General features: G+C 36.9%; 1 protein-coding gene across 2 annotated transcripts in view; it reads right to left on the bottom strand.

Moving 5' to 3' along the window:
- NEGR1 (neuronal growth regulator 1) overlaps positions 1-19424 on the bottom strand; it is an 817593-nt gene extending 798169 nt beyond the window's left edge. The window contains exon 1 of one of the 2 annotated variants that reach the window (XM_070266222.1): positions 18845-19424. In XM_070266222.1, coding sequence (XP_070122323.1) covers positions 18845-19020 — 176 coding nt within the window. In that variant the 5' untranslated portion in view covers positions 19021-19424. 2 annotated transcript variants of the gene reach the window in all.
- Between the last annotated feature and the right edge of the window lie 1055 nt (positions 19425-20479).

The following is a 20479-nucleotide window of genomic DNA, read 5'->3' as shown; positions in this document are numbered from 1 at the left end:
TTGGGTAGCAGAGCCAGCTCTTGAGGAGGTGCCTTTTAAGCTGAGACATGAATGACAAGAAAGACGTTAGAATACCATTTCACTTCCTCCCAGAAAGTTAGAAAATCAAGTGTAATACTATACGTGAAAACAATAGGGGTGTAGAAAGGCAAGGTGGTGAAGGTCGATTAGGAGATGAGGCCATGGACCTCTAAGTCCTGGGAGAATGGAAAGCTCTTCTGAAGTGAAAGCTCAAATAACATTTACTTTTTTTTGTAGCCTCAAAGTGACATCCAGGTGGAACATTCCAGGAGAATTCTCTAATTGTTTTGTTTTCCTATCTTGACTGGTTTACCTGACAAATTATAAACTCCTTGAGGACAGAGGATTGTTTTTTTGTCCTAATAGATCCCAAGAACCTAAATAAAGCCCTCATATACTAAGTGCTTAAGGAACAGTAGTTATATTAATGTGTAAACCAAGATTATCACCTCCCTTCAAAGAGCGAGAAATATATAGTTTCTTCTATCCTTTATAACTATCAATTTAAAAATTTCATTTTGATTCCTCTCCATGAATGTGGAGTAAAGGTATATGCTTATTAAATAGTTAGGGGTACTTTATTTGAAGACATTAGCTTTCTAAACTTTTTCCCCACAGCATATTCTTCAGGAATGCCTAATAAAATAAGATGAAGATCATATTGGTCAGTTAATCAAAAAGTAATTTATGTGCATAGCCTAACTATCTTTTCACTTAAAAAATGTATATTCATATACCAGTCTTAAAAGACTAAGCCAATTCTTTTGTTAGCAAATATGACTACTGACTAAAGTTCTTCGCTGCCTTTCTTTTACCACATAATACTCCATTTAAGATTATCAGATATTCCGAGTCTGCTTCTTGGAAGTGGAATGAGAATTTAAACAAATTTGTGAAGCATTCTGAGTATGGAATGCATCCAGATTTTAATTGTTTTCCTGAAAATATTTTACAGTTACTCCACCTACATCTAGACAAACAATACAGTAGTCCCTCTTTATCCTCAGGGGCAATGTTCCAAGACCCCCAGTGGATGCTTGAAACTATGGATACTACTGAACCCTATATATACTGTTTTTTCATATACATACCAATCTATGATAAAGTTTAATGTATAAATTAGGCACAGTAAGAGATTGGCAACAATAACCAATAATAAAATAGGACAATTATAATAATATACTGTAGTAAAAGTTACCATAGATCTTAGCAAACTTGGCATAGGATTGTTTTTTCTCTCCTTATTAAGTTGAGAACTTCACCTTTTCACTTAAAGGAAGCATTTTATGGCTTCTCTTTGGCATACCTGAATTGCTAGCATCACCACTCCTGTGCCTTGGGGCCATTATTAAGTAAAACAAGTGTTCCTTGAACACATGCACTGCGATAAGGGACATGGTGTGATCACTAGGATGGCTACTGAGTGACTAACGGGCAGGTAGTGTATACAGCGTGGATCCGCCAGACAAGGGATGATTCACATCCCTAGCGGGACGGAGCTGGACGGCGGGAAATTTCATCATGCTACTCAGAATGGCATGCAATTTAAAACTCATGAATTGTTTGTTTCTGGACTTTCCATTGAATATGTTCAAACAGCAGTTGACCGCGGGTAACTGAAACCATGGAGAGTGAACTGTGGATAAGGGGGGACGACTGCATAGCAATTATTTTTAATGATTGCCTTTATCGAGTATTTTCAAAGCATTCAACCTTGTTTTTGTAGAAACAAAATTCCTTTCCATCACACTTGAATTTTAACTGACTCTGCTAATCTCAGAATTCAACTGACAGGAGAAAATGTTCATGTACATATTAAAGAGAAGTTTATTGCACAATGTGGGCACCAGTTAGAATTTTTTAGAGGAGATAAAGAGTACTGATCAAATATACGTCTGCTATAGAAGAGCTTCTTTTGTATTAACATTGTATAAATTAACTTTCCCCATAACACCATTTGGGGAAATGTTGACCAAGAGTGATTAAAGTGGCTATTCTTTTATTGTTGGAAATTACTCTCCTAATTGGATGTTTATTTCTCCAAAAGGAATGCTCCATGTTTTTTATGTTTAAACAGTTTTTTTTTTAACCAAAAAGGAAAGGAAAATCTGTTGTCAAAGTTAAATATATGCTTATTAAAAAAAAACCCTAATGAAAAATTTTTAAAAAGTCATGTATCTATCTAGTCAAAGCAAAACAGAGTCTGTAGAATTTAAAGTTGTCTTTCCTTTACAACTTCGTTCTTCCTCCCTTGAACTGCTGCTATGTAGGCACTTCTTTCTGCAAAGAATTATCTCCCTCTGACCTCCTATCCCTCAGGTTAAGTGAGATGGTAACATAGTTTCTCCATTGTGCAACTGGCTAAAGAACTAAGCATTAATAGATGTTCAGCCTCTCCTGCTACTTTCTTCTTTTAAGGTTGAGAGTGAAGGAAAGAAGGCATCCAAGCAAAAGAGAAAAAACAAATGACAATGACAAAAGAGAATGGCAATAGTGTAATAAGGAAAGGATTAAGTAATTTTCACTTCATTATTCTTTCCTTAATTTTTCTCCTCATGCAATTTCATTCCTTCTTAGATATTTACATTATTTACTCAACACACATTTATTCAGTGGAAATGGGGAGAGTGTGATGGGGAATGGAGCACACAATAGGAAACAGTGGCCCCTAGAAATCAGAGGCTTTGACAAATAGTCCAATATGGAGGCCAGAATGAAATCAAACGTTCTAGAGCCCTGTGAAAATAAAATAAAATCTGTAAGCTTGAGCACTTTGTTTATGTTATCAGTAATATGAAGAAAAGTACGCTGAACAAGAACTCAGACTGAGTTCCTTCCCAAGCTTTAATAATTACAAGATATACTTCTTATTCATAACCAAGAAGTCTTTAAACATCTAAGTTTATATTTATTCATTTGTAAAACTGAAATTTCAACACTTCTCTCTTAAGGTGTTGTGATATTTAACTAAGATAACATATAAACAATAAAACACTTCAAGATCCAATTATTATTTTACAAGTATGAAGGAAATGTTTAAATTTTAATTCAAAATTTGTAAGACATTTACAATGATATCTTGATTTCCACTTTAATAGTATTATTTAAAGCTATTATTAAATAGCTAGAGACTTCATATTGGAGGCTTTTAAATATACAAAAAAATTAAAAATTACAAAATACATTTTTAACTATTATATCATTTTTGTTCTTTGAAACGCATTATTTCTGTAACGTTTTCATTGTTTATTATTCAAAGTAAAATAATAAATATGGAGATCAAATAGTTTTATAGTAATATTTACATTTTTTCAACCTAGTTTAGTTTTTTAAATAATATTTAAATGGATCAATTATTTTTAATGACAGAAAATATAGCCCCTACTGACATGCATAAAAGGTTTAATAATGTATAGACTTTATGGGTAATGAAGTAATTTTCATTTAAAATGCCGATATTTTATTTCTTCTTAAAAAATTCCCTTCTTGAACATAAAGAAAAATTTGGAAAAATGTACTGGTCTAATTTTTATATAGATGGAAAGCTATTATCAAGACATTTTATATATGCCTGCTTTAAGATTATTTATGTTAATCTAATAAATTTATAATCATTATGCAAATTACTGTGCCAAGTGAATTTTATGTATTTATTTAGTTGCCATTTATTCATAAAATAGTTCAATAACTGTACATAATTTAACATTTTCTTCTTAATCAAAAGTTGTAAAACTACACAATTAGTACCAATTTATACTTTCTATGTCAGAATTTTTCTGGAAGCTATACTAACTCTAAACTCTTGGAAAATCTTTTTGTTATAATTATGCATGACTGATGATGGCTATTTGACCACCAACCTATCTACTAACAGAAATGAAAATCATTGAAAATAGATAATAAGTTGACTCTTTCTTTAAGAAGATAGTTTTTGTTAGCCTTATTTTTAATTAGTTTTGTGGTAATAAAGTCAATCAGCTTAAATATTTTGGTTTAATTCTCCAGTATATCAAATCTCCTTTTTTGAGTTTTCTCTAAGTATTTTCAAAATGACCAAGATGCAAATCCCATGATTTCATTTAACAATTAAGAATGAATTTTGATCCTAAAGTGTGTTTCAAATTTACTAAGGAATAACAACTCAGTGGTTAAGAGTAGTACAAGGAAATGCAAAACAATCAATCCATAAACTATTTATTGAACATCCCGTTGAATGTCTGGAATATATACTGCAGGTATTGGAAACTAAAAGTTCTTTACTATTAAAATCAAACTAAAGACTCTGTTTCTTAAAACCCTAAGGTGTGTAATATTAAGGATACCTGTTAGGAACTTCTAAGATATTTGGAAAAACTTCAATGAGCTGCCTTCCTAAATTTATGAATTTAAAAATTATTTTCTTACTAGGCAACAGAAATCATAGGTATTATCATCATTGTCATAACACAATATTCATCACAATTCTCCCACTCTGAAATGTATCTGACTGGTCCTATCCGACTGGAACTTAATTCTTCCTCCCCACTTGTGATATCCTATTTTATGATCTTCTACTCCAAAAAATTATGGAGAAAAAAACACTACAGCACCATTCAGTCTAGAATTCAAATAATTTTATTTAATCAAATATCTCCAATATCGTATTTTTATGTATTGTTACATTAAAAAAAATCAACCACATTGCTTAATTCCTCAGATGATGTTTGGTGAGAACATTTCCCATCCACATGATCGGATCTTCACAATGTTATTAATATTAACATTTTCTGGGAGTATGGCAGGGCAGCCATGTCCTCCTGCCTCACAAAATGTCTGGTGAGTGGTTCATAGAACACTAAAATAAATACGAAGAAATGGAGATATGGATACTGATTCACCTGAAAATGTACTCCAATGGGATTTGTGTAAAAATGTTAATAATTGCAAATTATAATAAACAAATTAAAAATGCATGTGTCTCATATGTAGATACACTCTCAAACTGAGCATAGAAAGGACTCTATTGAGAGAAACTAGTTTTTGTAGATTCATTTACTCGTGTCCCCAAATATTTTTCTACTCACCAAGCCTGTTCAAGGCTTCAAGGGATACAGAGGCAATTATGGTAACAATTCTGTCTCCACAAGTCCTTTACAGTAGTGGGGTAGAGGTATTTTATAAAACATGTATATAAATAACTAAAATACAAGGAAGGAATTGCTTATGTTCACCAAATACATTTTGTTAAATCCAGCATTAATGCAAGGTAATTGTTCAGGCTCACAAAGTCATGAAGCAAGTAAATTCAAAAACATACAGCTATGTATATATTTGGATATATAAATTTGAGGAGATATATATATATCTCCATGTGTTTAAATTTTGCTTTCAATTTTTCAATTCTGAGCAAAATAATGAAAGTTCTATTAAAAAATTTGCATTGAGGCTAAGTCTAGAAAAAGAATAGAAGTTGGTATTTACTGAAAAGCCATTTTGGAAAATCAATTGATGTGGAGAAGAAAGTCCCACAAAAGAGGGGGCGACTGTAAGAAATCCTACTTGAAATAAAGAATAATTAATGAAATAAGTCCCTGAAGTCAGAAAATAAGCTCATCAATTTTTGAGATTAGAGAGAAGTGTCATCTATTCTGTTGGAGGAAGGAGACTCAGAATAGTTCAGAAAATTAAGAGGCAAAAGCATGGAAGCACTATTTCAATGAAGAATTATTTGCAGAAGAATTTCAAATATTGTTTGCTTTGCTGGTCAAACAGAGGATCAGATGGTAATTATGAAGTGTTCCTTACATACATTACCATTCCAACCAAGGAAAACAATAATGCAATATACTGAGAAAAGTGTAGCATTTTAGAAGAAACACATAATGATCAGAAGGTTTTGATGTCAACAGAAGAAAGTGTGAGTAATAAATATACTCTTCATGGACATTCGGAATATGTCAAAAACTGACAATAAATTTAGGGGAAAACCCACGTACAAAAGTATTAAAGAGAGGACAGTATGAAAGCAAAGCATCTCGTATGAAGGAAAAATGAGTCCAAGAAGTAGACACAAGATGAATGAGACAGGCATCACATGTTCAGATTACCTCTACTTTTCAAAGTATCAGAAAGCTGCCTTAAATTAAAAATAGGTGAGCCTCAGAAGTTATCAGGGAACAAACAGAATACAGGAAGCACAATATAACATGTGACAATTCCTTTCACTAGCTAGTCCTGACCATAAGTTACAGCTATATTAAAGGAAGGGAGAGAGAAAAGACACTGACACAGAGCACCAACCATGTGCTGAACACTGCTTTGGGCACACTCACATACTTTATTACTAGGATTCACAATAAGTATAGGAATAGCCATCAGTATTTCTATTTTACAGGCAAGAAAACTGAGTCTCAGAGGAGCCAAATAACTTGCCTGTGACCAGAAAGCTAATAATGGGTGAATTAAAAAGTCAAACATACGTTCTTTACACTACACGACACTATTAAGGATGCAGGTTGAACTAGAATGCAAATTCAACAGAAGAGACCTTATCCCTTATCACCACTGTACCTGAAACTCATAGAAAGCATCTAGCATATGGCAGGCACTCAATACTATATGCTGAAAAATGGTGAATAAATGTCTGAAAGTCCATATGCCCCGTGGAAACACTACACGATGAGTAGACAAAATACAAAACAAATTGCTGAAAGAAGAAAAAAAAAAGAAAAATCAATTCAAGTATCCTAGAATTTAGTAAATATAGTCTATACAAATAGCCATGTGCAAGCTTCATGCAAAGTCCCGTGAAGGATTTGCAATAACAGAAGTGAATGTTACATAGGACACTGGCTGTTACGTTCCTTTGCAGAGTCAAAATAGGTAACAACATACCGTAAGGTAAAATTTCTAGAGTAAACATTATGAAAAGGAAAGGTGCAGCAATTCAGAATTCAGAGAAGGAAGAGTTAGAACTGGGCTAGAGAAGGTTGAAAACGTTTTTGAACGATATGAGACAAAAATAAGAATTTATATTGGGAAAGCTTTGGATAGCCAAAGAACAAGTCATCAGGGAATTTACTCTCCTCTTGGATGCACACATAAAATCTGTAGAAAGTGCATATGTAAAATATTTTAAAGAAGATTCTTAAATTGCATACCATGGGATAAAAACAAATGTTCATTCAATTAGGCTATGAACTATATATACGCCTTCTACCACCTAGCAAAGAAAGGCAACTGGTCTAACTCAAACACGTTCCATTTTATTCTTTGATTGTAATTAAACATAAGACTCTATAACATATTACTGATATATTTAACAAAATTGGAAAAAAAAGTATTTTTTTTAGGTCCCTGAATTTTTTTTGATCTTCCCGTCTATCTTGGGAAATAATGGTGCTCAACCCTCTAGGCTGCCTCACCCTTTTCAAAGGAAGGCTGTAAATCGATTTAATTCAGCTGTTTAGAGTTATCCTTGAAGTAGCATTCAAATGATTAAGTTGAGGACTTGGAGTACTACAGCAAGCATCCACTGCTTTTCCTTTCCGTTAAGGACCACAGTACACAAAAGCTCCAGGAAATATCGTGGCTTTAAAAATATGAGCATTGGCTTTGGAGACACACAGGCCCAGGATCAAGTCCTAGTTATGCCATTTACTAGCCGTATTAAAGTTTGGAAAGTTATTCATCTTCTATGAGTTTGTTTCTCCACTTAGAAAGTAGAAAAATTGTAGGTTGCTATGAGGATTCAATGAGGTAGCCGATGTATAACGCCTAACTATAAATGATGTTCAAACACTGTTCCCTTTTTTTTTCTCTTGTGTTATCAGTAGCTTGTAATCATTAGGGATGAAACCATTTTTGGATGAGAGTTTTTTCTTTTCGGAATATTTATAGTTTTAAGAATTCACTATTTTCTAATTTCATATTTTTCCTCAAATATATAACACACCTTTTTGACTTTTTTATCATTGTCAACTTAGCAGTAGCTAAAATGCAGCTGGTGCTTAATAAATGTTTAATAACTGAATAAGCTATAAGCTTATCAATTGCTATGATCTTTCCTTAGTGAGAGACACAAGATAGTAGAAAAGTCACTGGGCTTGGATAAAAGGACCTAGATTTGAACTCTGGCTCAGCCACTACCTGTCCTACCTGGGGCAGGTTATCCTACCTTTCCAAGCCTCAATATACTTGGCTGTAAAACTGGGAAAGCAATACCTGATTGCATATTGTTGTGAAAGTATGTCATATAGAGTAGGTACTCGGTGAGTGTTAGTTGAATCATGATATATATTGATGGCTCTGTCATGATTATAAACTTAAATCATTCTGCTGTGCCTTTGGTAAATATACAGAATCACAGCAAGCATTCATATTTTCTGAGCTTCTACGGAGTATACTGTCAATGCATAAAATGGCAAAGTAGAGGGTAGTTCCTGCCTCTACAGACTGCTTCTCAACTGTACTGCCTGCAGCATGACATACAGATGCCCTAAGGAACCACAAGCGCATATCAAATCCTGAACAACTATTTGCTACCCCACCTAGAACACACAGTTGGCTACTTTTTTTTAATTCTAGCCCTCTTATTGACTATTCCAATGTTGTCACCAGTTATCACTTCTTCCCTTCTAAATTCTGTCACAAATGTTAATCTTCCCCCTCTAACTCCTCCACTGCCATCACATTGTACTTTCTAATCCCTCTTATTTCTTCTCTTCTGTCTCTTTTTATTTCTTCTTCTGTCCTCGATGTTTCACGTGACCACCCAGATACAGTGATCTCTTATTTCTAGTATGTGAATCAAGTCACCATCAGTCTGTTGAGCACAAAATTCGTGATTCCACTGCTATTGAGAGCCCTGGGTCTGCACTCTCATAGCTAAAACTTCTTTTGATGTATTTCATCTTCTAGATTTGCAGTCATTTCACTTGCTTCCTGGGCCCAACAACAACAACAAATTGGGCTCAACAAAAACAACAATGCCCCTTGTGCATTCCTTAGATAAGATGGCCATGGAGTTTATCAAAACCCCACTCTTTTTGGTTTGAATCGACCAGTCGGTCTTACCCAGGGAACCCCAAAGCACTCCACCTACGGATCCTAATAAAGGTATGTGCCCCAGGTCCTGACACTCTCTCTGCCTGCATCCTGCCTTGACCTCCCTGGGTGGCTCCTGGAGGCATGCCATGTACTTCCTCCAGGACCTGAGCAATAAACTTCTCTATTTCAACTTCCCTTGTGGTCTTTTGTTGAACCGCAGCTCACCATCTGACACCCCAGGGCTCTACTTAACAAATGGTATTTTAACAAACTCACAACAAAAATATATGTTCAATGAATACTGTACTGTGGGTTCACAAATAACTGAATAGTAATTTAAACAGAGAAAAACATACCTATGTTAGTAAGTAAATAGTGCCAACAAATTTCAGATTGAGATTAGGAGAAGAAAAGCAGCATATATTATTAGCTAATACAAATTTAGTGTTTACTATGTGGTAGGTACTGTGTTAGCATTTTACATGCATTATCTCACATAATCCATGCAGCTCTGTTAGGGAGGTACTAAGGGAGGATAGCACATTTGTTCAAGGTCACAAAGCCAGTAAATAGAGAAGCAAGAACTCAAACTCTCATCACTCCCACCCTGGACACTTCAAAGCACAATGGGTTTCAATGCAACTAAACAATTACAATAGAAGATAAACTCCGTGGGTAAACAAAAGTAACTCTTCATATGTATTATTTCATATTAATGATGTACGAGCAAAAGAAATGATCAATGATATATGGTCAAGAAGACAAGCAAGCAATTATTCAAAGATTTATATATAATTTCCTTTTCCAAAACATTAGCCCCTGACCCTATCATAGACCAAGGTACAGAGCTGCTATCTATATTTTAAAATAAACATAAATGCACTAGCAACTTGGAAGAGAAATATGTCCGTCAGGGTAAAACATGATTTTAGCACTTCATTTTGTACAATGTACATCACTTCATCATGGGAAGGATGTAGGTTCAGGATTATTAAAATGAATGAATGAATTGAAGTTAAATTTATTCCTTCTTACTGTAATTCTGCGATACAGTGCAATTTGTGGGTTTAATTTTGTCATCCCAGTGATGTAAAATCTTAGGTAGTTTGATCAGAAGTCACTCATACAGCATAACATACTTTCCTCCCTCCCTTCCTTTCTCTCTTCTTCAATTCCTCTACTCAACATTCAGGTTTTGAGCACAAATAACATGCCAAGCAATATGTCAAGCAGTAGAGATGCCATTTTCTATTCAGCTGATGAATTACAAGATATTAATTTGAAAACAGGTTACTTACAAATCAAATATATTTACATATGTTCTCCTATAAGAAATATTGTATCTATAAGATTAGGAAAACTTCATGATCCCTTTGATTTATTCACTTAATATCCCCATACAACAGTATGTAATGTTATTGGAGGAAATCTACAAACAATACTCTCTTGCTGTCTGATTACAGCTCTTAGATTTGCAGTATCTCTTAAATTCATTTAATATCTCTAAATTTAATTCAGTTGCATGAGAGGAAAGGTGTTTCTGAAGACAACAGAACACATTTTTCCCACGGCCCTTTAGATCATCCAAAACCTTTCAATACTTTACGACAGTAGCTATAGCTTTAAAGAAACCCTATTTCGTAGCATGAGCATGGGCACTGGACCTGTGTCCAAATGACTTAATGAAATTCAGTAAAGAACAATTTAGTTCTGGACTGAAAAGGGTTATAACATCTTTCTTAAATTGAACAAATTACCAGCTATCTGGAAAGTATAATGCATTGGCTTCTGTTCAAAAGAGCAACACTTAAAGTTGGCAACACTGCCAAATTCCTCCTTTCTTATATCCCCCTTTTCCTAGAGAAAGTGATTAAAAGACCAATTCCCATGCCAGCTGGATGCTTAAGAGCATGAAAGGTCCTCTGTCAAGATTCAGAACTTGATATGGCTTAGAAACCACTATGCTAATAGATAACCTTCTCAACATTATAAATCAAAGCCACATGGCCACATTAAAATTCTATCAGCTAGTATCAATACCCTGTGGTTTATACAGCACTGTTGACCTACCTCTGGGAGATGGTTGGAATGATACAAAAGTTCTACTCTGGTTTGGGGTATGCAGCTACTTTTCACAATTGAGAGTTATTCTTCCAAAGCAAATAGCCAATTCTCTCTACCTCTGTATCTTTATTGATTTTATTTAATTTAAACCTTAGGAGAAAGGAAGAGGAGGCTCCATGAACTGAGGTAGAAACAAAAAAAATGTTAGGAGGTCACAATAGACATTTTGCTATTTCGTACTGTTCCTATTATCTGCTGATTATAATTGCAAAGAGCAAAAGCCTTCCTATATAATTTAAAATCCTAGATCTTCCTAAAATTATAACTACATCTCAAAATCTTACAACTGTACCATTGCATTTCAAACATTTTCTGCTGAAACCCATAGTAATAAATACATCTAACATCTTGGCACACACAAACACACACAGGAAATAAAAGTTGAACCAAATGATACTATGTATACTGCCTTCTACTCTATTTTAGTACATTTTATTTAAAAAATATCTTTTGTATCTGGTACATTTTCTTCAAGAACCACTAGTGGGTTGTGTCCTGCAGTTTAAAGACACTGAATGATTCCAATGTATGTGTCTTAACCCACTAGGACTTCTGCATGAATTACTTAAGGCAGAGACTATTGAGAGAAGGATTCAATTAAAAGTACTTAATCACTATAAGTATGCAGATCCAACACAGTATTAAATATATCACAATTACTGAAATGTGAAACAATTAATAAACTAAAGAACAAATACATTTATTCCTTCACTTGTCTTTCCACAGGTTCATTAATTTGAAAAATAGTGAGGTGGCCAGCCCAGTGGCGCAGTGGTTAAGTTTGCAGGCTCCGCTTTCGTGGCCCAGGGTTCACAGGATTGGATCCTGAGTGTAGACCTACACACCGCTCATCAAACCACACTGTGGCAGTGTCCCACATACAAAATAGAGGAAGACTGGCACAGATGTTAGCTCAGCAACAATCTTCCTCAAGCAAAAAGAGAAAGATTGGCAGCAGATTTTAGCTAAGGACCAATCTTCCTCACCAAAAAAAATGAAGGAAAAAAAAGTGCATCTTAGCCTGATATATGCCAGGTTCTGTGTTAAGGCCCTAGGGAGAGATGAACAACAGGTACCCAGATGTTTTGCCAATCAAAATTTATACAGCCAAGAACAGAAAGTGCGTTTTAAGAAAACATCAAAAAACTTATTAATTTCTTCAGTATCTTGTAAATTATACCATATTTGGAGATGTAGTAGACTAATTAAAATACAATTTGATAATGGTTATGACCATGTAGAAAAATCCTAGCTTTTACTCTCTAGTAGTATGGGAAGTTCCTGTTTCCACGATGAATTTGAAACACACAAAATACCTTATAAAAGAGCACGTGATCCAATTTAAAATTTCCTTTGCAAAAGCCAAAGATAGGTAATATGATGCTCCTGGGGAAAAACGGAACAATAAATTTTATTGTCTCTTTTACATAGAAAGTGTCAATGACAATCTATAATGGATCAGCAAAACCTTGAAAAGGATGGAATGGGAGATCAATAAGTCCAACTTCCCTCCCCATTCAGAAATCCTCTCTTAAGCATCCTTGAGAGAGAGTCAATTCATTAATGATGATTTTAAATTAACATCTTCAAAAGTGTGGCGAAATGTACCAAAAGTAAGACTAAATTATGGTGCCTGCTGTTTACACTGGAGCCACATACCTTCATAAGCGACTTTCAGAAAGTACTTTGAAGGGGAAAGGTCACCACACTGCCTAACACTCAGCTAAGAAGGAGAGTAATAAAGAAGCAATACCCACTAATGAAGCTTCCCTTAGCTCTCCTACATAAGTTCTGTGATGTCTACAATGTCTTAATGTATGCCATTTTGAACAGGATATGGTAGAAAAGTGATCTGATTTCTAATCAAAAGATTCAAATGGCTTGAAAGACTAATTTCTACAGTGGACAAATTCTTGAACCATGGGCACTGTTATGGTCATGTACTTCAAATACTTCACAAGAAACTGAAAACTTTGATTAGCTCCTCAGGTATTAAGCTTCATAAAAGAAAGGCGCTTAATTCCTATCGATTTCAATAGGCAACTCTTTAGGAATGACCTCAGCATTTTGATCACATATCCACAGGCAGAGTTTAGCCCGACTTCTCTTCTGTGCAGCCAAAAAAAAAAAATGATACAGTATTATTGATTGAATCTTCCCAATACACATCCATCAATTTTCCTATCCACAGCAATATAGTTTATTATATATTTTTCTACTGAAATTATTTGTTGAATTGTATACTTAATTAAATATTGATACATTTGCCTTATTATTCTCACCATAATCCAGGTATTAAAAAAAAGCCCAAATGTCCATCTTTCTTCTTATAATGTGCCCCAATGTTATTAATGGTTGAACTTTTATGCGAGTCATCTTAACAACTATTGTCTCCAATGCTAGTAAGCAACATTTATAGTGCCATGGGCAATGTAGTCATTCAATCAAATGTAATTAAACTTACTGAAACTACTGCTTTTCACTATGTATCAATCAGGGTTCTACCAGCAAAACTTAAACCATTCTGGATATTTAAGACAGATGGAATTTAATGCAGGGAATTGATTACAAAGGGTATAGAAAAGTTGAGAAGCTGAATAGGTGATGGTAAGAAAACCCAGAAGTTAGAACAGCAGGAAGCTCGCTATTGCTCCTGGGATGGAAGAACAAATGGATGAAGCAGTAAACAGAAGCCCGAGAGCCAGTTACGTGGAAGATGGAAGAAAGAGGTTCCAGTGGGAGATGGAAACACTCTGGATATTGCCCAAATCCATGAAGGAAGGGAGAAACACTCTTACTCATCATGTCCTCCATTCTCCCCAAACCTTCCATTGAGCAACCATAGCCTGATGACAGCTGACATGGCTGAATGGGAAATGCAGCCTGCGGGACCGGCTCCACTCTCTATCTCCAGTAGCATCCTGCAGCAGAAGGATGAAGGCTAATAGAACAGCTCTGCCAATCATTACAGCTCACAGTGTAGCATTTTATTCCATATTCTGGAACACGTTTTTCCAAATTGACTCAGTATGACAATCTAGTGTCCCTTCTCTTTTCAAGAAGGAAAAAAACTCGGAATGTTAAAAGTATTTAATAAGCATATAGGTTTTTAAATAATGCCTTAATGTTCTAAATTGAAAATGCCTTATTTAATTAAACAGTATATTTGGAATATGTGATGTATCAGTGTGTAGGAATGACTCAACAGACAATGTGAGACTCTCCACTGAAATTCCAAAAGTACAGTGTGATTGATTTCTACTGCTATTGGTAATTCTTCATTCCCATACATAAATCATTTCCTTTTTTGTTTCCAATAGCATGCATTTCCAACCAAAGCTAATTAAGGTAGTCTAATCAAAAGGCAAATGTACTGGACAAAAATGCTGAGAAGTAATAAATACTTGTCATAGCCATTTATAAATCTACTTGTAGAAGTTTTGTGGCTTCCCGTGGAAGTATCTTCTGTGGAAATGTACCCTATGTTCTCCACTTTAAGCAAAAGTTCTCCTCTTTATTACAATATCATATTAAGATTTCATATAACTTTCATTCAAATTTATTGCATTAAAACGACAGAGTTGTGTTCATCTTTTCTAAGGTAAAAGAAGATATCACATTTAAGAAAAGAATCTTTCTTCCTTTCTTTGATTAAAGCAGGACAAGCAGAGAATAGGATATTTTGGATTCGTATCAGGAAGACAGTTTAAAATGTACAAAATTCACACAGAAGAGTTAAAGTAGAAACAGATTGAAAGAATTAGCTTGAAAATGACGTGTTTTAAAAGATGTTCAGGCTTTGGGAGGATATAAGTGAGGATGCTCCTTGTATTGTTTATGAAGAATACTAAACATACTGGACGTTAACATAACTGTTTCGATAATAAGGTGAAAATAAAGCAATAGATTCACATTAAAGTAACTTCAAAACTACGTTAATAAAAGTCATCTAAAACTTATGTATGGATCCAGAGCAGAGTTATGCTCTGCTTGATTCTCCAGGTCTAGAAACACTGGGTTCTGAAGCGTGACCCACGTGGTTCTAGCATCTCCTGTTCTTCGCTGTGTCACCTCATGAAACATTAACTCCTATCTTCCATGTCCTACAAAATGAAATTTGAAGACTAGAGAAAAAGTTGATTTCTCCATATACAAATTAGCAAGTTTTGTTAGACATAGGTATTCTATGTATCAAACATAAAAATTTTATGTATGAAACTAATACGTATTAAACATTGTACCAATCAAAGTCGATCTTTAATAAGCTAATGAAAAAGTTAACTTGTGTTTATAGCAACTTACCATGTACTCTAGACATCCATGCATTTATGTAAATCCAAAGTTTAAGTAAAGGAGGTACCAAACATCACTATTTCATATAGACGCATCACTAATTACTTATTCAGAAGGTCCAAATAGCTTAAGTAAATCCTTCAGAGATTTATCAGTGAATAACATTATTAGAAGTGAGGGACATTTTGACGTTTAATATATTGCTTCACTCACTTTAAAAGGCAAAGTTAAAATGATAAGAATGTTAAAATTATTAAATAGAATTTCACTGTAAGTCCTCTAAGCTAAACAGAGAAGATGATTTACAAAATAATAGATATAGTTAGCAGATTACCGAACGAATTTCCCTTTTGTAATTATAACACCACATAGGGAAAGTTTTGTTTTTCTTGATTCATTTCTCTAAAACAGACATTCTAGCATTTAGGAGATAGAAATGTATCATTTGACCTTTACACTTCTGTTTCATTAATGTAACCAGCAGCAACAGAGTCACTGACTGACATGTTCGCACTTTCAGGCCTTTAGCACTTAAAGTTATTTGATAACTGTTATGCCACTATTTGCTTTCTATTAGAGCCACTTTGAGGGATGGGTTACATTAAAAACATAGTATACTGTGTAAAGCTTAATAAATGATATCATGTAATTCAGTAAAGCACTTTCTTGAGCACTAGGTTTCTGTACTCTGACGGGGGGGGGTGTATGTTTGAGAGTAGGTTTTGTTTTGTTTTGTTTTCTAATGAATTAGAGAATAACATGAAATATGATTCTAAGTATCCAAGGGAAAAACATAAAATATAACTCTGTGACATTACTTTTGATGGAAAACATGTCACTTGACTAACACTCAGTCAGTCCTTAGTTTCTATTGGTCTATGAGCAGTGCAAATACCAGGTGCAGAAAAACAGTCAAGAAAAATCACTGTCACCATTTAATGGTTTTTTTTTTTTTTTTATTTTTGTTTTCTTAACACAGAGAGCATTTCTTGAAAATGCCTATGTTAAAATAGTTTAAAACCTATGGACAATGCAAAAAGGTAAAAAATGGGATACTCCCTAGAGAATTCTAGAAGTACCATAAGCAAATTACTTTGGGTAAAAAGTAATGCACATCAGATTTCTGTTTCATTTGACCAAAATGATTCTGTTAACAAAAGAAGAAAAAACCACTGCAATTCGTTAGAAACATCATTCGGAAGAGACAGAGATTCTATTCTTTTTAAGAAGTTTAAAAGTCAAAAGTTCTCTAAAATATTACACAACTCAGGATATAGCATATAAATGGATGAGGTACAGTGCACACAAGTAAACAAGAACTGCGCCAAACCAACAACACTGGAAAGATACTGTCCTCTCTAGTGAGAGGAGCTTCACTATTGCAAGCAATGAGTTAACCAAACACAGCTCTCCTAGAAGCAAAATGTGGGTCCAGCTCTTTAAATTAGCCACAGTATTTATTAGATTGCTCATTGGAAACAAAATGCCAAGATACATCATCAAAAGACAAATGTTAATGCTCATTACAAATAAGCAATATGCTGCTATAAACGTATAGATTGCAGCTCCCCTGATGTGTGTTTGCAGCTCCTGAAAATAATGTTTCCTCCTCACCATTGCTCAAACTCCCAAAACAAACTTAATCTAAAGAACATACATATGAGTTTATATCCTCTGTGTGACCCAGAGTTCATTGCTTTTACCAGCAATGAAAAGCTATTTTACTAAGTTACAACAAATTGTTACTTTTGTATACATCCAGTGGCATTCTGTGTTTATGGCAAAGATAACAACATATATTATAAAAGCATGCTATTAGTGTATATTAGAAGCTACAACAGTATTCCATGCCAACTTGGACTCATAAGCTTGTCTCAGAAGGTGTAAATCAGGTACCACACCCAGATCGCAGATCATTAAATTTAAAATATGTTGCATGATTCAAACAGAAACATATCCCACTCTCTTTCACCTTACACATACCATGTATACTGATTTTGTGCAATTCAAACACATATAAGGCAACTACCACCCAGTGGAGAGAAAGAAAGAAAGAAGATCTTTAAGGAGATTTGAGGTGTATGTCAGGTGGGGTGTTAGGGGGAGAAGGGAGGGCGATGGGAAATGAAGGAATAAGGGCATTTAGCCTTGTTTAGAAGTAAACACTGCTGATCATCAATTTACATTTTCACAGGAGAGAAAACGTTTCCAAGAGCTCACTCTGCAGTGTGGCTTAGGGGAAAAATCAGACTATGGATCTCCAAAACATTTCAATGCTCAAGCTTAGGGAAAAGAAGGGAAGAAGGGAGAGTGAGAAAAAAGAAGTAAAACTGAAGTGGAAGGAGGGAAGGAAGAGGGGATAGAGAAAGCGGAGAGAGAGATGGTGTGTACACATATGTGAGTGACACAGTGTGGAACAGTGAAGGAGTATGTGCCTTTTAAACAGCAAAGAGATCCTGAATACGAAAGTGGTTGTTAGAGCACGGAAGTGTCAGTGTGTGTGAGCATGTGAAATTGAGAGTATGTGAGGGAATGTGTTTAAGAAGAGATTTGTGAGAGTGAGAATATGGTACTGGAAGGGGTTAGAGGGAACAGGCATGTGTGAGTGACAGCGATGGAAAGGATTTGGAGAGAGGGATGGGAAACGTGAGTCAAACAAGGGAAGACAACATCGCAGAACAGGGGCATTAATGAGGAACAGAACGGGAAAAGGTGGAGAGTGGAGGCAATGGGGTTTAATCAGAGGATCAGTAATTAGAGTGGTGGAGATAAAAAAGGAGAAAAGAGACAAGAAGCGAGAGCAAACAGAAAAAGGATGAAAAAAGGCAATAGAGGGAAAGGAGCATAAGAAGGAAGTGGGGAAATGGGAAAAGATAAAGAGGAGGGAGAAAAGAGAGAAGGGAGAAGGCGGTAAGAGGAAAGAAAGCTGAGGAGGGAGAAACTGAGCTATGTGTCCAAGTGAGAGGGAAAACAAATGGGAGCAGGCAGCCAGCAGTTTGAAAAAGTGGCTGAGGCTCGCGTAAAATAGAAACAAACCTGATAAACTTGTCAGACTCTCCAAGAGTATCCCATGACAGTAAAACAGAGACCCAGTGAACTGAGTTTCAAAGTGGCACCTGCCCCTCCTAAACCTCACGCTTCACTCATTCCCGGGCTCCTGGCGTTCCAGCAAAGTGCTTTAGCATCACGAGTCCAGCTTGCTACCTGCCCCAGCGTGCAGGGGCCAGGGCTCCGGGCACAACCAGTACCTGCATTTCTTGAGATGTTTTGATGGTGATCACCACCAGCATTATTACTGGGTTTAAAAAGAGTCAAGAAGGGTGGAAAGAGACAGAAAGATAGACTGAGACAAGTACGAAAAGCACGCCGTTCTTCCTACCTAAGCACCGCCGTGTCCCCTTTTCTGACCATCATGTTGTCCACGGCCGCCCAGGGGAAGTCCACACTCTGTCCAGCCGGGAGGCAGGAGGGTAGCAGGCAGCACAGGCTGAGGAGCACCGCCGCCAGCCACTGGTTCGAGCAACAAGCACCCTGCACCAACAGCATCATGTCCATCCCTGCTAGGGCTGCTCACTCTCCAGCAGCTTTCAGCTCGCACTCCCCCACCCCCTGGTGCTGGCGAATCTTCCCGGGAACCAGGCGGCGCGCCACAGAATTTTTTTTTCTTTCTCTCTCTCTCTCTCTTTTTTTTTTTTTTTTTTTTTTTGGTGGGTGGGTGGGTTTCTTTTCTTTCTGTTTTTCCCCCTGTAGTTGTTGGTGTTGTTTCTCTCTTTTTTGCCTCCCCTCCTCCTCCTCTTCGCTTTCCCTCCCTCCCTCCCCTCCCACCCCCTGGCACCACACTACACCTCCTCTCGGCTGCTTTTGGCCGAGTCCGGAGTGTGTCTAATTCTCGGCGGCTCGCACACCATCTAGCGAGGCGGCGAGCGCGCCGGCGAGTGCGGGAGGAGGCGGGCGGCGGCGGCGGCTGCAATCGCAGCGGCGGCGCGGGGCGCAGTGGCGGCCGGCGGCCCCCGAGCTCGCGCGCGTTGCCAAGCGGCCGTTTCCTTAGCAACCCCTCCCGGGGACTGGGGATGCAGCGGGGGGGAGGGGGAGAATGAAGGGGGAAAAAAAAGAAAGAAAACGGAAAAAAAACCCCACAAAAACCGGAGGAGGTATATCACAATTATGCAAACTGAGGGGAACAGAGATGCAGCGTAGACAGAAAGCTTCCCTTCCTGTCATATGCACTAGAGTGATGCTTTGCTAGAAAAGTCTCTGTGTCGGGGTGAGGAAAAGAGAGCAGAGGGACGTTTTGCCTTCCCTCTCCGGTGCCTTTTACCTCTTGAGGCACCGTAACTTTAAAGTCCCCCAAGTTGTGGTCGGCGCCATCATGACGCGGGGACTGTGAGGTTTTGTTGTTTATATTTTTTTCCAATCTCGCCTGGGCGGCCGCGCTACAGTTGACAAGCGGCCAACTAGTTCACTCTTTACCTCTTTTCGGAAATAGGTAGGGACGGTGGCGGGGGACTGCTTCTGGAGGGGACGTGATGGTGCATGCAAGGCCTGGCGGTACAGCAGCTGGCGTGTCTATTGGGTCAGCCAGTATGGATTGGAGCCCCCACGCCCCCGTGTGTGTTGACACTAAATCGTGTATGTGTGAGGTATGGTCAAAGTGGAGTGTGTGCGGACGTGTGTTTTGAGGGTGTGTAGTATGCGCGCGCACGTGCGAGTGGTGCGCGCGGGGCTGTGCGCGCGCGGCACGCAGGCGCCCTGGGAGGGACGGGCTGGGTCGTGCCGGGATGCAGAGTCGGAAAGATACTGCAATCAAGGGTTTTAATTGTGTAGAGCCGGGCAGTCCTGTTATGTAAGAGGCAGTTTAACCCGTTTGAGCCTATCAGGCAGAATGATCAGCACATCCGAATCTAGGCAGGGCAAAGTTATCAGGTTTAACGAGTCACGGGGTTCTATTTTTTTTTTTTAACAGCCTCCAAACCAGGTTGGACAGGCTTCCTCCTCGGCGGTGAAAGCGGCTCCC

The sequence above is a fragment of the Equus caballus genome, chromosome 5 (genome assembly GCF_041296265.1).
Source record: "Equus caballus isolate H_3958 breed thoroughbred chromosome 5, TB-T2T, whole genome shotgun sequence".
Classification (NCBI taxonomy): domain Eukaryota; kingdom Metazoa; phylum Chordata; class Mammalia; order Perissodactyla; family Equidae; genus Equus; species Equus caballus.
The sequence above is the reverse complement of the archived record's forward strand: the minus strand, read 5'-3'. Positions and strand labels throughout refer to the sequence as shown.